The sequence below is a fragment of the Elephantulus edwardii genome, unplaced genomic scaffold (genome assembly GCF_000299155.1).
Source record: "Elephantulus edwardii isolate Elephantulus edwardi_28Jun2011 unplaced genomic scaffold, EleEdw1.0 scaffold00137, whole genome shotgun sequence".
In the NCBI taxonomy this organism is placed as follows: Eukaryota; Metazoa; Chordata; class Mammalia; order Macroscelidea; family Macroscelididae; genus Elephantulus; species Elephantulus edwardii.
In genome coordinates, this window is record NW_006399887.1 from 2,742,399 (window position 1) to 2,762,304 (window position 19,906).

The 19,906-nt window shown below is 37.6% G+C and overlaps 1 protein-coding gene across 1 annotated transcript in view; it reads left to right on the forward strand.

The window, feature by feature from the left end:
* FRYL (FRY-like) overlaps positions 1-19,906 on the forward strand; it is a 174,800-nt gene that overhangs the window by 54,398 nt on the left and 100,496 nt on the right. The window contains exons 16-24 of the mRNA XM_006894156.1: positions 341-448; positions 3,798-4,035; positions 6,708-6,893; positions 7,363-7,449; positions 9,433-9,701; positions 13,638-13,833; positions 16,135-16,259; positions 16,896-16,953; positions 18,018-18,109. Of these exons, the coding sequence (XP_006894218.1) occupies positions 341-448; positions 3,798-4,035; positions 6,708-6,893; positions 7,363-7,449; positions 9,433-9,701; positions 13,638-13,833; positions 16,135-16,259; positions 16,896-16,953; positions 18,018-18,109 (1,359 nt within the window). The remainder of the gene's footprint in view (positions 1-340; positions 449-3,797; positions 4,036-6,707; positions 6,894-7,362; positions 7,450-9,432; positions 9,702-13,637; positions 13,834-16,134; positions 16,260-16,895; positions 16,954-18,017; positions 18,110-19,906) is intronic.

Sequence of the window (19,906 nt, forward strand, 5' to 3'; positions counted from 1 at the left end):
CACGAGGCCAGTAGATGCTAGAAGTCTGAATTCAAGACGCTGGCTCCTGAAGAAGGCCCATGGCTCTTTTTAGCTTCTTTTCCTGTGTTCCTCAGTGATATTCCCACAGCCTCTACTTGCTTCTGTGCCTAATCTGTATCTTTTATATCTGACAAGTGATTGGTCAAAACACACCCTTCACTGCTATGATCTCATTAACATAACAAGAAAAACCCTATTTCCATATAGGATTCTATCCACAGAGCGAAAGATTAGAATTTACAATGTGGTAGGGTGTGAAATTCTACCCACAACATGTATGTAATCTTATTAACTCTTATTGCTGTGATATGTTTTTCAGGGGGGAAAGAAAACCCAAAATTGATTTGTTTAGAACATGTATTGCTGCTATTCCAAGGTTGATTCCTGATGGCATGAGCAAAACAGATCTCATTGAATTGTTAGCACGGTAAGTGAGGAATTATTGTCAGTTTTTGTCAATATCTTTCTTTCCCTTTAAATTTCTTACACACCCTTGTTAACTGTTACCGGTGACAGAATAATAGTAAAGACATTTTAAAGCCTTCATTTGATTTGCTTTCTAAGCTCCCATTTTATCATTTCTTTCTTATTAAACCCATTCTCCCCCACTCATTTTTAACTTATAATATTCTGAATTCCCCTATACATCAGATTTTTAAATTCTTGTACATGATCATATGTGACCTGCTTCAGAGCTTACTATAACATAGGTTTTAAATGCTTTCAATTTGGAGAGATACTCTGAGGTTTATATGAATGCATTAGCTCTTCATATTACTGGTATTAATCAGCACACAATGGTACCCAGTTAGCCAGCTAACTGTTGTACTATTCCTCCAGCTCTTTCTTTAGGATTTGGGATTGTGACCAGTTTTATTTTCACTTTCCTTTATTAAGTATATCATAGCTCTATAAAATTAGTAACGTTACAGCCAAACTTAAACATTCATTCCCCAAAACAATTAATTAGTTGAAGTGATGACCTTTTTTTAATTCAAGTTAAAGGTTACCTAGATTAAGGGCCAACAAATCTTTCTACAAAACCCATTGCCACTAAGTCAGTTCCGAACTCATGTAAGCCGCCACTGGGTTTTCCAGGCTGTGAGTCTTCACAGGACAGTGCCCGACTTTCCCACTCCAAGTAGCTGGTGGATTTGAACTGCTGATCTTTCCGTTATCAGCCTGATTATATAACACAATACATCACCAGATAAGAAATATTTTTTACTTCATTGCTTCATCTCCTCATCTATGCCAAGGCAGTGTACAAGCAGCCACAAGCTATTGACAATGAATGGGTGTGGACAGGGCAATAGGCTGCCAATTCCTGGCCTAGGTAGAAACCCAAATATAATGAGTAAAATAGAGCAGCAACACAGTAAAAAAATATTTACTAATTGCCAGGCACTTAACATGAAGGCTTACATTAAACTCATACTGCATATAGGTCACTCTTTATGTCCCCTTTTTGTTAAATAGCTCATGTTTCAAACACTCCATGCACTACCACCCTTAACCTTAGCTATTACTGGTTAAAATTTATAGAGAAATTATGATGTTGTTCACCTTTATAATTATGAGGAAGATAATATGCCAACATTAGGAAGAGAAGGGAGGTTTGAGTCATTTTTATTACTGCTTTCTTGGAAAAGCTGTGAACTACCATTCAGTGCTCAGATTACTCTCTACTTGAGATTATTTCATCTATATCTTGATAAGAGAGGAGATCTTTTTTTTTTCCCACAGGGTCACTGTGAGTTGTACTTGACTCAGCAGCACCTAACAACAGTGTGTCTTGGTAGATGGTAGAGGAAGAACTTGGCTAATCTGAATCTTCCCAGCAAAGTGAGATTTACTACAAATGGCAAGGATGAGGAAGGCTTCTGAAGCGTTTGAACAGTAGATAGTTATTAGTTTGGCAGTTTCATTTGCTTCTTTTCCTTGTCATATTCATTCACTCACTAGTTTAAAGGAACCTCTGAGTGTCACAGTTAAACACTAGCCCAAAAATTGGCATTTTTAATCCTTCCAGAAGGATGATTCAAACTTGAGAGTATAAATCTGGCTTCTGACCAGTCTCAGCCTTGAAAACCCTACAGAGCGAGCATTCCTACTCTGAAATAATACATGGATTCTCCTGGAGTTGGAATCAACTCATTGACAAGTGGGCAGGAAAAGTCCATCTACCTCAGGTAGATTCTAGTTATCTGTGTTGTCCCTTCCTCCTCTAATTTGGAAAAGTAGCCTGAAACTTGAGTACTTAATAATAAAGCAAGCAGAAAAAACAAAAACTTATTCTAAATTTGTAGGCCAGTATATCGTCTCTAAAGTAAGTGAATGTATTTCTTTGCCTTTAAACACCAGACAATATTTACGTATTCTGAGTCACTCAGATAGGTGTAAGATGGATATTTGCACATTAATTGATTTAAGGGAGATTGAAATACCCTTTAAAGTCAGCACTACGGGGAATAATCACTGTCCTTTCCGACACCATGTCCCTTGATGCCACTATCAGAGACAGAATGCTGGGCTCGAGATCCTTAATCTGACCCTGTATGGTGTTTCTGATGCACTGATATAACTGCTGCTGCTTCGTGGCTTGCTCCCAAGTCTCTCTAGCTGTAATAAATTTTCTCTTTAGTCTCATTGTCATTTGAAGGTTGGATTAGTGAAGACCAGCACTGAGTTCAGCAGTGTGAAGACTGTGATATCTCCTTTCTCCTAAACCACACAACTTTCCTCCTCTGTCATTGTGGATAACTCCATCTCTTCCCAGCTTCCCAAGCATGTAATTGTGGCATTATTTTTAATATTACCTACTTATTTATTCAGGCTATTTCTAACTCTGATACATTTGTCCTTAATAGTTAATCACTAGTATAATCCTCTTCAGACCCAAATAAAAAAACAACTCTTACTCACATAATATTAGATATTAATAGCTTACCTACAGCAGCCATCTTGTTTATCATTATCTTCCTTGTGTTCTGTTTAAAATCCTGTAATCAAAATTATATTCACATCCCCATTATTGTTTTGATGTCTCTAGAAGGTAATTTTATGTAGCCTCTTCCCGAACTCATTTAGACTTAAACTTCCTTTAGGGTCTTCTGTTTTGAGTTGACAGTATTTCCTTTTTCATCTTTTTTCTTTTTAAGCATACCACATGTATAATGTTACCCCTAAATTGATTCTCATTCTCACCTTCAATAATTATTTTTCCTCCTGATTCTATGTGTATTTCCTCCTTCATAAATCAGCCATCTAATATTTAACTGTGACCTCAGCAGCATAAAGTAAATGATGTAAATAAGTGATGGTTTTTTCCTGTGATAACAGAACTAAATAAGTGTTTGATAGAGCTAAGACATTGCTGTGATTGAACATAAAGTTTGACTGACTATAAGATAGTATTATACAGTGATTTAAAGATGAGAGGCTATTGGGTTTTTTAATACTGGAATTCTACTGCATATCTGAATTTGCCGATTTATAGCATTAATTTTGTCTAAAGTAAAGCACCTGTGGTACAATCACACTTGTTACTCTGAATTGTAGCACAAGTACCAACTGAGAGTAATGGATTCATGTATGAATTTAGTCAAATGATTATAGACTAGCATAAAGGTATGTAATGGCCCAGAATAGTGAACACTGGTTCCTGTCTTCACAATTCTTGTGGAAGAAGAGGATGTGAGTGTGTAAGATTTTAGGGTTACGTGTGTTCCTTTGGCGGGTTTGGCGGTTTGCTAATGGAATTTTGTTCTTGGTAGGCTCACCATTCATATGGATGAAGAACTGCGAGCTCTGGCTTTCAATACTCTGCAGGCATTAATGCTTGATTTTCCAGATTGGCGGGAGGATGTTCTTTCAGGATTTGTTTATTTTATTGTCCGTGAGGTGACTGACATCCATCCCACACTTCTTGATAATGCTGTAAAGATGTTGGTACAATTAATAAATCAGTGGAAACAAGCAGCCCAAATGCATAACAAAAACCAGGACTCACAGGTACCGCATCCTCTAGTTCTGTCTGCCTTTCCGTGTAGTCAGTGGTGAATGACCAGTAATAACGTTAATGTATACTTCATCTCTCATATAGCCATAATCCCACAAAGGGAACTTGTCTATTATTCCTCTATTAAATAGATGTGTCTTAACTTTTCTAACTAGCTTCCTTTGATAGCATTAGTGGTTGATGAACTTAGGAAGTAGAGGTAATTTTAGCTCACATTTAGAGTTTCCAATGTATGTAAAAGTGGTAGAACCAAACCAGCATTTGGATGAAGGCATTCTGGTGGGGCAGTGACTAAGACACTCACATGCTGACTTCAAGATGTGACAGTCCTCCCTAAAGAGTTCATTTTCCTTGGACCCCATCGGCAATCAGTACTCAAGGGAGCTGCAGGCAAGAAGTCACACAACAAATTGCCTTGGGCTCTTTCTGCTACAGGAAACCTCCTCAGAATGTTAGAAAACAGAGATAAGGGGAGCTCTGGTGGCCTAGTGACAAGGAGCTGCAACTGCAATCCCAGAGACGCACGGTTCAAATCCACCAGATGCTCTGCCGGGAAAGGAGGAACAATCTCCTCCTGTACCAGTCAGATCTGATTTGACGGTACACTCACACAAAAATAATAAAATAAAGAAAAAGAAAACAAAGATAGTACTTTGAAGACGAAGGTGTCCCTGACCCCAGACATAGCATTTTCATGTAACTCGTATGCGTGCAAAAGGATTGTCCATTGCCTAAGGCAGATGGAAGAAGAATTGTTTCCTTTGGATTGTGATGTTGCTGAAGAAATCGAGAATGGGTGCCAGGTGAATTCACACATCTGTCTTGGAAGACTGATAGCCACAATGCTCCTTAGAAGTGGGCATGATAAGAATTCATCTTGGATACTTCGAACATACTATCAGGAGGGACCAGTCCAAGGATCGGGACAATATGCTTGCTGAAGTAGAGGGTCAGTGGAAAAGAAGACCCTTTGTGAGATGGATTGACGATGGCTCCATCATTGAACTGATTGAAACAAAGCAAGCGTTGTCAGGATGGCGTAGGACTGGGCACTTCTTCATTCTGCTGTCTGTCCATCACTATGCATTGGAACCGATTAGATGTCATATAATAACACCATTTTTATAATTTGGTTGTTTTATCGATGACACCTGTTCTTGTTTCACAGATACAATATATTTCTTAGCCTTATCAAACAAAACACACTGCCACAGAGTCAATTCAGACCCTTGGTCAACCCAGAGGATGGGATAAAACTGCCCCAAAGGGTTTCTGGCGGTTCAGTAGCAGATGCTCAAACCACCAGCCCAGAGCTCAAAATGATACAAGCCGCTTAAATTGTTTATTTATGATAATAGTTCTATATAAAGCTTGGGTTTTTGGTATTAGAATAGGCTTACTCACTTAAGATGTTCAGGCTTTAATGAGCATATGATCAAGTGGGTCTTTTGCTAACAATCTCCAATGTGATGCCATTCCTTGAAAATGAAATCAGTTCAAGGCCCTGATTTTTCACAAAATCAATTAAGCATTGGTTTTAAGAGTGTGATGGAGTCAGGCACAGAATTCATGTTCAGGCTTCCATTTAAATGATGTGATACACTGTGTCAGTCATTGCCATGGAGTCAGAATTGACTCTTAGCAGACCCTCCAGCGGGTTTTAAGAGGCTGTAAATCATCAGATTGCACCTCTTTCTACCTCAGAGACACTGATGAATTAAGATTTCTGGTTAGCTGCCACAGGAGCTCTGGTGGCCTAGTGGCAAGAAGCTGTGCTGCAATCCCAAAGGTATGGGATTCGAATCCACCAGGTGCTCCACTAGAGAAGGAGGGGCATTCTCCTCCCATGCCAGTCGGATCTGATTCATTGGTACACAAGAAAGAAAGAGGGGGGGAAAGGTATTACAAATAGGTGCCACGTTTAGGTTAGCAGGGCAACTCCCTATATACTGTGCCACCAGAGCTCCCTGTTGTACTGTGTACAGGGTTGTTGTCTGTGCCCTCAAGTTGACTCTCACTCACAGTGACCCTGTGTACAACAGTTCTGAACCCTGCTCAGTGTTAAGCCAATTTCATTCTCTGACACACCCACCTCCATTACCTCAGTCACTGAGTCAATCCACCTCATTCAAGGTCTTCCTCTCTCGTGCTGTCCCTCCACTCTTCCAAGCATGATGTCTTTCTCCAAGGACTGGTCCCTCCTGACAAGCATGCCTAAAGTATGTCAGACAGAGCTTCAAAATCTTTGCCTCCAAGGAACGGTCTGATTTCACATTCTCCAAGACAGACCTATCTGTTCTTCTAGCAGTCTGGTATATTTAGTACTCTTCTCCAGCACCACAACTCAAAGACATTGATTCTCCTTCTGTCATCCTTAGTTGTCGTCCAGCTCGCTGAAGCCTAGCAAGTAATTTCAAAAAGTGTGGCCTAGAGCAGGCACACCTTAGTCTCTACACTAACCTCATTGCTCTTCAGTACTCTGGAGAGGTCCCTGACAGCAGATTTCCCCAATCCAGTTTATCTTTTGACTTATTTCAAACAAGGAAATACTACTTATATTGTTTGAGCTGAGGTTGAGAGATAGCCATAGTATCTATGACTTGTTTTATTCTTTATGTTTTACTAGAATGTAATTGTATTTTTAACTTGGAATTTCTTTTCCAAGCATGGTATAGCTGATGGAGCTTCTCATCCCCCTTCGCTGGAAAAAAATTCATACTCCAGTGTATTCCATGTGGTGGAAGGGTTTGCACTAGTCATTCTCTGCAGCATTCGACCTGCCACGAGGAGATTGGCTGTCAGTGTCCTTAGAGAAATACGAACTTTATTTGCACTTTTAGAAATACCTAAGGTAAGATTTGTGTATTGCATTTATTTGTCTAATGGAAATACTTAAATGCTCCATTTTTGGTATCCATTTATGCTTCATTTCAAGGAAGCTTTGGTGGCCTAGTGGTAAGAAACTCTGCCACAATCCCAAAGACTTGCAGTTCAAATCCATGACCAACTGTTCTGCTGGAAAAGGATGAGCCTCCTCCTCCTCCTGTATGATTAACTGCCTCTGAAAACATACTGGAGGGTCAGATATTATTGTTCAGTTCTTACTCAGTGGCACACAACATGTTCCATTTCTGTTATGGCTATATAATTATTAGTCACTTTTTAAGAAAATCTTTTTTGTAGTATCTATACTAATCAATCCACTTTCAAATCCACTTGCAATATATACTGCTAAAATGAACTTCCTACGTGTACTTAGGTGTGAGTACTTTTAACAATGTTCTTAACACTTTTGATACTGTGGTTATCAATTTTAATAGGGTGATGACGAATTGGCCATAGATGTGATGGACAGGCTGAGCCCATCTGTTCTTGAGAGCTTTATACATCTCACTGGAGCAGATCAGGTAACTAATGCTGTCACACTACTCAATCTTATGTTGAAACTTAAGGTGATATGCTGCTTAACATAAATGTTTTACTTGCATTTGCTTAAAACATTACATTAGGAAGAATTTTCCAAAAACTGTGAAGTGCTTTAAAAATTCAAACAAACTTGGAAAATGGTATTCGTTTACTTTGCAATTATTCGTCTTCTCCACCAAAATGAAAATGCTTAATCTTTGTAAAATGCCACTTTGAGACATTTTTCTTTAATCTAATTTTGCTGTTGGTTATTATTATTTTTTATGAGATCCGATAGCCTAGGCTTAGAGATACTGGATGAAATAATATGGGGAACAATTCTGTTGAAATCTCAAGCAAAAATATTGTACTCTGCTTCTTCAGCAAACAGTTCTTCTTGTTTGATGTACCACATATTAAGTAAGTTTAGTATTAATCCTGAAGTATTTTATGCCAGAGTCATATGTAATTTGACTCATTGAAAAATTAAATTTCCTCTTTTTTTAAAAAAAGTTATCTCAGCTTCCTGCACTGTGTTTACTTTCCCCCCTACTAGTTTATTTACAAAATTCAAATACAAATTTGAACAAATTCTTTCTATTTCCCTCACCCCTCCCACCCATCAAATGTGCAACCCAGTGATTAATCCCCCCCTTCCCACTGCACATCCACATCCCTCTGCTTCCAGCCTCTCCCACCCCTCCTGGATCCTTATACTCAGTCTAAAAAAAAAAAAATTAAACTTTCTCACTAGATGCTTTCCTAAAAAAACTTAAGCAAGCCTTCTTGGGTGGATAGTGGGCTTCCCCCTGCCCTTTTTCTTTGCAAAATGTATAGTAAGGGCCATAAAGTTAACCTTCACAGTTTACTTTTTGCATTTTCCCTATTTGGAACACATGATCATGAAGTGTAAGTGCTTTCTGCATGACACAACTCATAACATTTTACTAGCTCATGAGTTATACACAATAAAGGAAGGTAGCTTTACAAACTATAAAGAAGTCGTTAAAAATACATACCATTTAAAGAATTATGCCAACAAAGAGCACAATGGATGACTCATTCTAGTGCCTTACAACAGTGTCTAGCTAATAGTGTGCTCTGCGGTATGCTTATCGTGGGAAAGTTGCTGAGTGGACTGTGCTCAGTTTAAGACTCCATTTACTTTTTCTTTAAATGAAATATTATTCACTATGAAGGCAAATCTTTATCTCTGAAGCCTAAGAACTCTTATTATTATATGTTATTGATCATATATGTAAAAATGTACCTACACCTTACTTAAAATCTTATCATCCAGCATTTCACATGTATGACAATAGGGAAAATAATGTGACAATTTTTTTGAAGTAACCCTGTACCGTTTGGCCGTAACAAATGCTGACGTACATGGGAGGCTGGAGGAAAGCTGGCTGTGATGGTTGAGCATGATTCTCTGTGGCTTGGCAATTAAGGAAATGATGTAATTTGGCAGTTATGTAATGATGTAGTCATTCCCATGTTGTGTAGTGATGAGGTCATCCTCCAATTTTACATTAATTTTAATAATCATGGGGTCTTTGCAGGCTAGCCATGTAGTTTAGTGAGAATTGGATGCAGATGCCTCTGAAGGGGAGCTTGTGTTTTAATCTTTTCCACACATGTATATATAAGGCACATTATTATACAAGTTACTTTGGTTCTTTTTTTTTTAATTCTCTCTTATTGTTTATGTTAATAATGGTTCTTTTTTGGTTTGTTTGTTTGTTTGTTTGTTTGGGGTTTTGACTTCATAACTCCTTCCCAAGAAGAGTGCATGAAAGGACATGCCCAGAAATCTTAAGCTCAAAGATGGGCCACTTTCTTTAACCCTCTTAGGGCATCATATACTCCTGTTTAAAAACCTGTGTCTAGAAATTAGAAATAGACTTCTTCTACTTTAAAGCCAGATTGCCATCTGTAATAATCCACTCTCTTTTCCCCCCTCTTTTCCCCCTTTTACATAGACTACTTTGCTGTATTGCCCTAGCTCAATAGATCTGCAAACATTAGCAGAATGGAATTCATCTCCAATTAGCCATCAATTTGATGTGATTAGTCCTTCACACATATGGATATTTGCACATGTAACCCAAGGCCAAGACCCATGGATTATAAGTCTCTCTAGTTTTTTAAAGCAAGAAAATCTTCCAAAACACTGTGCTACGGCTGTGAGCTATGCCTGGATGTTTGCATACACAAGACTTCAATCATTGTCTCCACAGGTTGATATAAAGTAAGTTGTTTTGCAAGCATAAATAAAAAAAAATATATACTCTCAGTTTTCACAATATATATATGGTTAAAAATTTAAGTAAGTTGGGCAATCTTATGTTGTGTTGTTTTGATATAATACGACCAATAAAACCCAAAGGCACTACCATCAAATTCCGTCTTGTAGCCACCAATATTTGATATATTAAAGAAGAGAAAAAAAGTTACATGAGATATTGTAAGGTACGGTTGAATTGATTCTTACTCATAACAGGTCTCTATATGGCAGATTAAAACCTTATCTGATCTTCCACCATTCTCATAGTAGACATTTTTTATAACATTAACTAAAATGGGTTAATGTAATGAATTACAATGAGCAGTCAAACCCTTATTGTATATTAACCTTTCCCTTCAGTCAACTTATCTATTAATTAATTTTTGCTCCCCTCTCCCTCCTTTTTCATCCCTATTAGCCTTCCAAGATTGAGGCTGTATTTGTCTAAACTGCTCCTTAGCTTTTGAAGTGGTCTTATACCATAATTGTCTTTTCGTGACTGACTTATGCCACTCAGCAAAATTTTATCTAGCTTGATCCATGCCGTGCAGTATTTTATAAATTCATGATCATATTTAAGGGATATGTAATAATCTACTGTGTGAATGTACCACATCTTCTATAGCCATTCATGTTTTAAGTGGACAAGTAGATTGTTTTTTTCTCTAGCACTTTGCTCTTGTAAATGCTGTAGTAAACACAGGTACATGTATGTAAGTTTGTGTTGCAGCTCTTATTTCTTTGGAATATACATATACATAGTTGTGGGCTTACTGGATCAAGTGGTATTTCTATTCTAAGGAAGCACCAATATGGTTTTTTATAGTGATTGCACTCTTACATTCCCACAGCATGTATAAAAGTTCTGATCCCTTCACATCATTACTATCATTTGCTGTTTGTTGTCTTACTGGATTGTTGCTCTTCTTGATGGGATAAGAAGGCATATAAAAACAGCACAACAATAGCCACTGAAGGGAGGTCTGGGTAAGGAGTTGCACCATCAACTCAAAAGCACCTGGTTCAAATACAGTCTGGCACTCTGAGAGAAAGAAGGGCAGTGTCCTCCCATACAATACACAGCCTCTGAAAACCTGCTAGAGGTTCAGCTATGAGTCGATTCCAACTACCTGGTACATAACAATAGCCAGTGAAGGAGTTCCGGTGACTTAGTGGTAAGGAGTTGCACTGCCAACTCAGAAGCACATGGTTCAAATCCACCAGCTGCTCCGCTAGAGAAAGATGGGCAGGCTCCTCCCATGCAGTTTCCCTCACTGTCTCTGAAATCCCAATGTTGTATCAGTTTGAATCAGTTCTTACTCGACAGTACACAACAATGACAGTTTCCTGTGATCTTTAGCATTTCTTTATGTGTTTGTTGGCCATCAAAATATCTTTTGTGAAATGTTTATTCATGTCTCTCTTCCTATTTTTATATTTTTAAAAATTTTATATATATATATATATATATTGTTGTTGTTGTTGATTGCTGTCGAGTCAAGCGTGACTCATAGTGACTCTATGAACAAAAGAACTAATGCCTTTACATAACTCTCATCAATTCCAAGTTCACAAAGTTTCCAGAGGCATGTGGTTTAAAAAGTGGATGCTACTCTGCTTCCAAACCTGTTTCACAACTAGGAGCTCCACCAATCACTGTCCACATTGGGAAACCATTCTTGCGTTTGATAGCCCAATAGCACAAGGTTCAGCATCACAGCAACCCAGGTTACTTCATACTGCACATTGACAAAGAGTGATTTACAAAGTGAGAGTGTCCCACCAGATATAAACAGCACTAATTTCATTTAGTATTGGCTAAATGTCAACTTGAATACGACTGAGAGTAAGTTTTGCACAAAAGACTTGAACTCTGTTCTATAACTACCATCGTTTCTGTACAGAACTCTATTTTATAGCTAACATCATTTCTGTACATTTATAGAGTTTAAGGAGTTTGTAGACTTTCCAGAGGCATCTGGTTTACCAAGTGGATGACACTCCTGTTCGCCAGCATAAATCAGTCTGGAAGCTCATTGTACATAATGGGTAGCCATTATGGTATTTGACAAGACTGTGGAACAGTGTGAAGCATCACAGCAACACCAAGTTGTTCAGTTCAGCAAATAGGCAAAAGATTGCTGTTTCATTTAAGGAATATTCATTCTAAAATTAATAAATTTGGCCTGAGGGCCACTCTTGGATGGTGGTGGTGGGAAACAGCAGTAATACACAGCAGACACAACCCCAAAAACTTCTCTAACATGCCCATCATGACGACCATCAGATGCAGCAAAAAACCAGACTCCCAGAGTTGGTGGTTCCAGGCCCTAGCAATGATTTTTATGGGTTTGTTTGTTTGTTTGTTTGTTTTTGTTTTACTATCATATCACAAGTACGTAGAACAATTTATAATGTGTAGACATTGTTGCTAAATAATGGAAGTGGTGGATATGCATTATTTATTATTAACCTATTGGTGGCTGTTGTTGTTGTTTTTGTTTATCAAGTTGGGTATGACTCACAATAGCTCTGAACAACAGATCTGAACCTTGTTCTATCCTGTGCCAACCTCATCATTTATACATACCAGAGCTATAGTTATTCACAGGGTTTTTAGAGGCCTGCTATTTCAGAAGTGAGTGGCCAATCCTACATCCTAATCTTAACCTGGGAGTTCTGCTGAATCCTGTTCACCACGGGTGGGTGACCCTTTTGGCATTTGACACCCTGGTGGCTTAGCTTTCAGCATCGCAACAACCCACACTCAAGTTATGCTGTACAGAAAGCTATACTGATAAGATTTTTATTATTAATAAATAATAAGATTGGCAGCAGGGACTGCATATTAGTATTTTTAACCTTTTTTCTCCCCCCCCCACCTTCAATTCTTAATCTCAAGAGAATATTGGTGCTTGGAAAGATTTATGTAGTTGCTTTTATATATATTAGGTATAATTTTTAAGGCAGAAATTTGGCAGAATCCTTAAAAGTGTGCATTCTGTTTTATGACTTTGCCATCTCATATTCAGGAAATTACCAAAGGAAGTAATTGCACATGCATGCAAACATATGTTGTTCTTTTGTTGTTGTTGTTGTGTACAGTTGAGTAAGAACCAACCCATAGCTGACCCTCCAGTGGATTTTCAGAGCAATAAATTATATTAGAGGAGATTGCCCATCTTTCTCCTGCAGAGTGTCTGGTTGTATTCGAACTATGTGCCTTGGGAATTGCAGCACAGCTTTTTATAACAGGACCACCAGAGCTCCCTGTTCTTTACAATACGGAAAAATAACTGGTAACTAAAATGTCCAATAATAGTAATTTGCCTGGATAAAATATGATAGTCTGTATGATGATATGCCATATACTCACTGGAGATAATGTCACTAAAGTATTTCAATTGATAGGCAGAGATGTTAGAAATATGCAAGTGTGAATAGTGAGTACAAAATAAATTATTCACTTTTTAGAAATTAAAAAAATGCATTCATGCATTTAGTATGTATATATATGAATAAAATATATACAGAAAAATAAACAGTGCTTATTTTGGATTAATGTTAATTTTTATTTTCTTTTCACTTATTTTTTCCTATATGGTACTTGAATAATAAATTATAAAATATATTCTGACAGGATGTTAGCTTTTATCACAGGAAAGTTATTTGATTAGAAAGTTAATTCAGTCACTGTTCAATAGATTATAAGTTCTATTGAAATGATCCCATTGGTTGTCATTTTCCATCCGATAACCTTATTTTTTACGTATTATGCGATTCCACAAAGAGTTAGTACTAGGAATGAAAGGATTATGTTCACCTCCTCCCTTTAGTTGATAGAAATTGAGTGTGAATTTTCTGAAACTCCTTTTTTTTTCTTTTTCTCTCCTCTCTTAGTAGCCCCATCAATGCTAAGAAGGTGAATACGACCACCAGCAGTGACTCATACATTGGTCTGTGGAGAAACTATCTGATTCTTTGCTGCAGTGCAGCAACTTCAGCATCATTTTCAGCATCTGCAGGTTCTGTGAGGTGTTCTCCTCCCGAGACGCTGGCGTCTACCCCCGATAGTGGCTATAGCATTGATTCTAAAGTAAGTTTCCCACATCTGTAATAGAATCTGAATGGCACTATACAAGTGATGCTTTAAAACTTTCTTTTTTTAAGTCAATCAAGTAAATTACTTTCTTAAGTTACTAATGAAATTGCTCAGAAATTCTATTCAATATTTTTATATATTCCTAATTGGAATCTTTGAACTCTAGTGTCCTAGTGGTAAGAAATTGCCCTGCAATCCCAAAGACACATGGTTCAAACCCACCAGCCACTCTATTGGAAAGGGATGGACAGTCTCTTCCCATGATGTTTACTGCCTCTAAAAACCCACTGGAGGGGGTCAGCTGTGGGTCGGTTCTGATTCGACAGCACGCAACAACAATTAGGATTTTTAATCCATTCATAATGCTTTGCTGTTATTTTGAGAAAAGTCCATTACCATTAAATTAATAATTTTCAAAAATCATTTCACCTCCCTTTTTCACTTATTCTATTTCATATACACTCCTTATTTAATGAAAAGTTTTCATTTAAATAATTTGCTTTAAAGTACCTTTTAGAATTTCCCTAAATTACATAGTGATATGATATGGCACAAAATTTTATGCAGTGAATCCATGAAAAGTAGAAAACCCAAGACTTAATTTTCTAACTTTGGCACGGATGACTATTTAAAAAATCTGTTTTGTAAAGTTTATTTACTCATTTTCACAAATCAAAAGACATTACAGAATACCTGTTTAAGGGAGGCAGTTTATTATGTGGTAGTCTGCATGCTCTTTTCGATCACTTGCTCTATGCATCTGAAAGTTGCACAGTGAATAAGAATGACAGAAAAGGAATCAGTGCCTTTGAGTAGTGGTGTTAGAGAACAGTACCCCATGGACTGACAAACGACAAACATACGTCTTGAGAAAGGTGCAGCAAGGATGCTCCTTGGAGGCAAGAATAGTGAAACTTCATCTCACATACTTTGAGCATGTTGTTAGGAGGAAGCAGTTCTTGAAGAAAGACCTGCTGGAAAAAATTAGCGGAAGAAAGTAAGGCCTGCAAGAATGGTTTACACAGAGATTTAACTGTGAGTTCAGGTATATCAGAGGTGATAAGAAAGGCACAGATAAAGCAAGGTTCAGATTCTCATCGTTTATAGGATCACTATGAGTTGTAGTTGACCTGAAGCCATCTGACAATGGTGGTATGTGTATGGAGAGATAAGCTAACATATTCCATGTCTGCAAGAGAAGGAAGTAAGAGGTATCCAGATTGGCAAGGGGGAGATAAAATATCTCTATATGGGGATGATATGATAGTATACTTAGAAAACCCTCAAGACTCAGCAAGAACAGTACTGAATATAGTTGACCAATTCAGCGAAGTGGCAGGATACAAGATCAACATACAAAAATCCATTGGATTTCTCTACAGTGAAAAAGAAAATACAGAACCAGAGCTAAGAAAAAATGCCCATCACAATAGCTAATCACATGATTCAATACTTGGGAGTAAATCTAACTAGAAACACAGAGGACCTGTTCAAAGAAAATTACAAAACATTACTACAAGAAACAAAAATAGACCTGGAGAAATGGAAGAATATACCTTGCTATTGGATAGGAAGATTCAATATTGTGAAAATGACAGTACTACCAAAAGCAATCTACACGGTCAATACAATGCCAATACAAATACCAATTCCATTCTTCAACAAGATGGAAAAGGCAATTTCTAATTTCATTTGGAATGTAAAGAGGCCCAGAATAAGCAAAGTACACCTCAAAAAGAATGAGAGAATTTTTTTTTCGAAAGAGAAAAAAAATATGTGGGGTGAGCAGGGAGGAAAATGTACAACAATGAATAAATGGAAATCCAAGTTCTCTGTTAACTCTCATTAAAAAAAAAATTCCATGTCTGTAAACAAGCATGCAGTGAACCAAGGGAGAAGTCATTTGACTTTTGTGTGTTTAGATATGTACTCCATAGTTAAGTCTGGAGGTACACTGGGGGTTTTACATGTCTGTTACCTGAAAGATCAGCAATTCAAACCATCAGGGATTCCATTGGAGAAAAGTCCTGGTTGTCTGCTTTTTATAAGTCTGCAATTCCATATTCAGTAATTTGCCCAAGGAAATAATTTATCATCTATGTAAATGTATGTTACTGTTACCTGTAGCAGGAAGTGCAAAATTTTTAAAACAGATGATATTCGAAGTTAAAGTACTGTGTCACCTGTCCTTTGCCTATTACCAAGAGATTGGTCAAATGTCAAATTATTTATTAAGAATTAATATGAAGTTACATATCAGAAATGTCTATTAAAAATAGTTCTTTCTCCCCCCAGATTATTGGCATCCCGTCCCCTTCGTCCTTGTTTAAGCACATAGTCCCAATGATGCGCTCTGAGAGCATGGAAATCACGGAATCCCTTGTTCTAGGTCTTGGCAGGACCAACCCAGGAGCTTTTAGGTAAAATCTTTTTACGTGTTCTCTAAGCATTGAAGTAGTAAAAATGACAGCATAGAAGGAATGTCAGAAGTCAAGCAGAGCACTCTAGTTGCATACCAGTCTGGACTTTTACCACTAACAAGTTGTGTAATTTTAACAAGTCATTTCATTTCATTTATTTGAGACTTCATTTCCTGATTTTGATTGATAAACTAAGATTTAACCTTATTTTCATCGCAGAATGATCCTAAAAATCATATTTATAAGCATTTTCTAAAGCACAGCAAAGTGCTCTGTCAATCTGTCATGCTTTCCTTCTGTCCATTTATTTACATGTGTCACCTCAAACCGAGGGTATCCTTGTGTATATGATAGTCTTTCCTCTTTTATAGTGGATTAAAAGTGATTAAACAGAAATACTTGATTTATCTTTAGGAAGGTGTAAGTGGCCTGTAATTTTTTTGGTTTCTTCAAAATATTAGTGTGCATGTATTATATCATAATTGGGATAAAATAAAACCGTTTTGCTAAGAAAGTAGTATTAGGGCTAACAATTGTCTGTTGATATCATTATGGTACTCTGCATGTGTTTGCACTGTGTCAGATGATCTCGTATTAGCCAATAATAATTGAGAATGGATATAATTTTTCTTCTAGGGAACTAATTGAGGAATTGCATCCCATAATTAAAGAAGCACTAGAAAGAAGGCCAGAGGTATGGTTTTTAAGTTTTCTCTTTTACATTCAAGCCTCTCATCCAGCTAGAATTGATTTTTGTACAGGGCATGAAGGAAAGAGCTAAAAGAAGCAGTAAATTTCATTTGTTCTCAGAAAAGTGTCCTGTTGATGGAGGGCAGAAAACTGGATTATGGCCATGGGAAGAAAATGATGATTAAGTACATTTTTAATTGCTCTGTATTCCAAAAACTAGATCAGAAATGGAATATTGAGTTCTGCAGTGAAAGTAATGTGGAAGCTGCTTGACTTTCTGTCAGAAGCTGAGACCAGCTGGGGTGTGAGAGCTATTAGTCTAGATATTAGTACTTTGGCCCTAATATAACAAACGTGTTTATTGCTAATGTAACGACCAAAGGAACACTGGTGAATTAGTGGTAAGTAGCCATGCTGCTAATCCAAAGGAACACAATTCGAATCCACCAGTGACTCTGCAGGAGAAAGATAGGCAGTTTCCTCTTCTGTAATTTACAGCTTCTGAAAACCCACTGGAGGTCAGCTGTGAGTCAGTTCTGACTCAATGGTACAGAACCACATAATGACCAAAGAATATTTTTCTTTTGTTTTCGTTGGAGTTTAGTCTGTTTTTTTTTTAAATTTTTTTTTATTTCATTATTTTTTGTGTGTACCATCAAATCAGATCTGACTGATACAGGAGGAGATTGTTCCTCCTTCTCCAGCAGAGCATCTGGTGGATTTGAACCATGTACCTCTGAGATTGCAGTGCAGCTTCTTGCCACTAGGCCACCAGAGCTCGCCGGAGTTTACTCTGTTTTATACCACAGTTAATTTTTTTCCAATAGAAAACTAGTGTGAGCTAACCCCTGGGGTGTTCCCATTAGGATTTTTTTTTTCTGCCATTTACCATGTTTCTGGGAGTGCTTCAAGGATTCTTTTATCATTGAGTGAGAACAGTTTACAAGCCAGTCCATCTCTTTTGATGTTTCCAGATCAATACATTATCAAAAGCATCATGAAAAGCTGTGAAATGTCGTACGATTGCATTTAGATAGTTTGTCTAACACCTTTATGTCATTGAAACAGAATATGAAGCGACGCAGGCGTCGAGATATTTTACGAGTGCAGCTGGTACGAATATTTGAACTGCTGGCAGATGCTGGTGTCATTAGTCACAGGTCGGTACTGGAACTTTGTCAGAAATTTGACTAGGAGTGATTGGGGGGGGTTGTTCAAGACAGATGACAAAAGAAAGTAACGTAATTCTTGGTTTTAAAGAAAAATGTATCCAAAGGACTGTGTATTTATTATGTATCACCAGCTGCTTCACAGGAGAAGGCTGGGCAGTCTCCTCCTGAGCCATTAACTGCCTCTGAAAACTTGCCGGAGGGTCAGCTGCAAGTCACTTCTGACTCATTAGTGCACAACATAACAACAAGAGGGAGAAGAAATTAATCCTGTAAACCAAAAACAAATCTTTATACCGCCTTACCCAGTGGTCCCCATGCCTGACATAGAGTGGGCACCAGATGCATATTTATAGAATAGATAACTTTTATTCTAGTGTAAGTCACAGCTAGCTAAATTGATTTCTCATGAAGTATTAGAGCATGGCTTAGAGTTAATAAATAGTCATTAAAGGAATAAAGGCAAAATTGAATTCACACAATATATTTTCATTGTTGTTCAGTGGTATTTTCTAGTGGATCATACCATTGTAATCTCCCTAGCCTTGTTTTCATAGAGCTAAACACCTTTGCTCACATGAGGAAACCTGGTGGTAAGAACACTGCAATCCCAAAGGCACACGGTTTGAATCCACCAGCTGCTCTGTGGGAGAAGGCGGGACAGTATCCTCCCATGCAATTTATTGCCTCTGAAAACCTGATGGAGGGTCAGCTATGGGTCACTTCCTACTGAATGGCACAATACTACTACAAAATGTTTATAAAAAGTTTTTCAAATTGATAACTAGGTACAAATTACTTTTTACTTTTTAAATCATATATATTAGAAGTACTTTGAAAGCATTACAAGAAAAAGCAGACTAAAATAAAAGTAAAGGTACTAATTAAAACATGTATTAGCACTTATTTACAAGAAACCCTGGTGATACAGTGTGTAGAGTGTTAAGCTACTAGCTAGAAGGACAAGAGTTCAAATCAACTGGCTGCTCCATGGGAGATGAGCTGTTTGCTTCCATAATGATTTACAAACTCAGAGCTTTGTAGATAGAGGATTGCTGTCAATTGTACTTGACAGCAGTGAGTTTGTCTTCTGGGTATAGTTTACTAAGAATCTTCAGGTATGTTTTTACTGACATATTCTCAAGTAAATTCTAGTCATATGTTTAGTAACTGCAAGGTCAAGACTGGGCTTCAGAACTTCAGAATCAAACCAACTCCATTACTAACTAGTCAGTGGTTTCCAGCCCCCAATCTTTCTCCTCAAAAAGAATCTAATTAAAGAGATGCTTCAAGCAGATTCCTAAGTCTGGAAATAGCTTTGAAAACCAGCACTCTGTTTTATATTGTGTACCATCAAGGCAGAATCAGCATATAGCTGACCAGGTTTTCAGAGGCAGTAAATCACCCAGGAAAAGATTTCCTATTTATCTTCCATGAAACAGCTGGAGGATTCAAACATCATACCTTTGGATTGGCAGGCAACCTTTCCATGAAGCCATTCTATACTGCTTTTATTGTCATCCTAATTTTTGTTGGGAGGGTGGAGGGATGGCACAGAAAGGGAAAACCCTCTATGAGGTGGATTGATTCAGTGACTGGGGTAATCAGGATGGGTGTATTGGAGACAGTGCGATTGGCACAGGACAGAGCAGAGTTTAGGGCTGTTGTAATAGGGTCGCTGTGGGTCGCAAGCGACTCAACGGCACATTAACAATAACAATAACAATTTTTTTTACCCAGTATAATACCTATCATGATGTCTTTGTGAGATTAATTTTTTAGTGGATA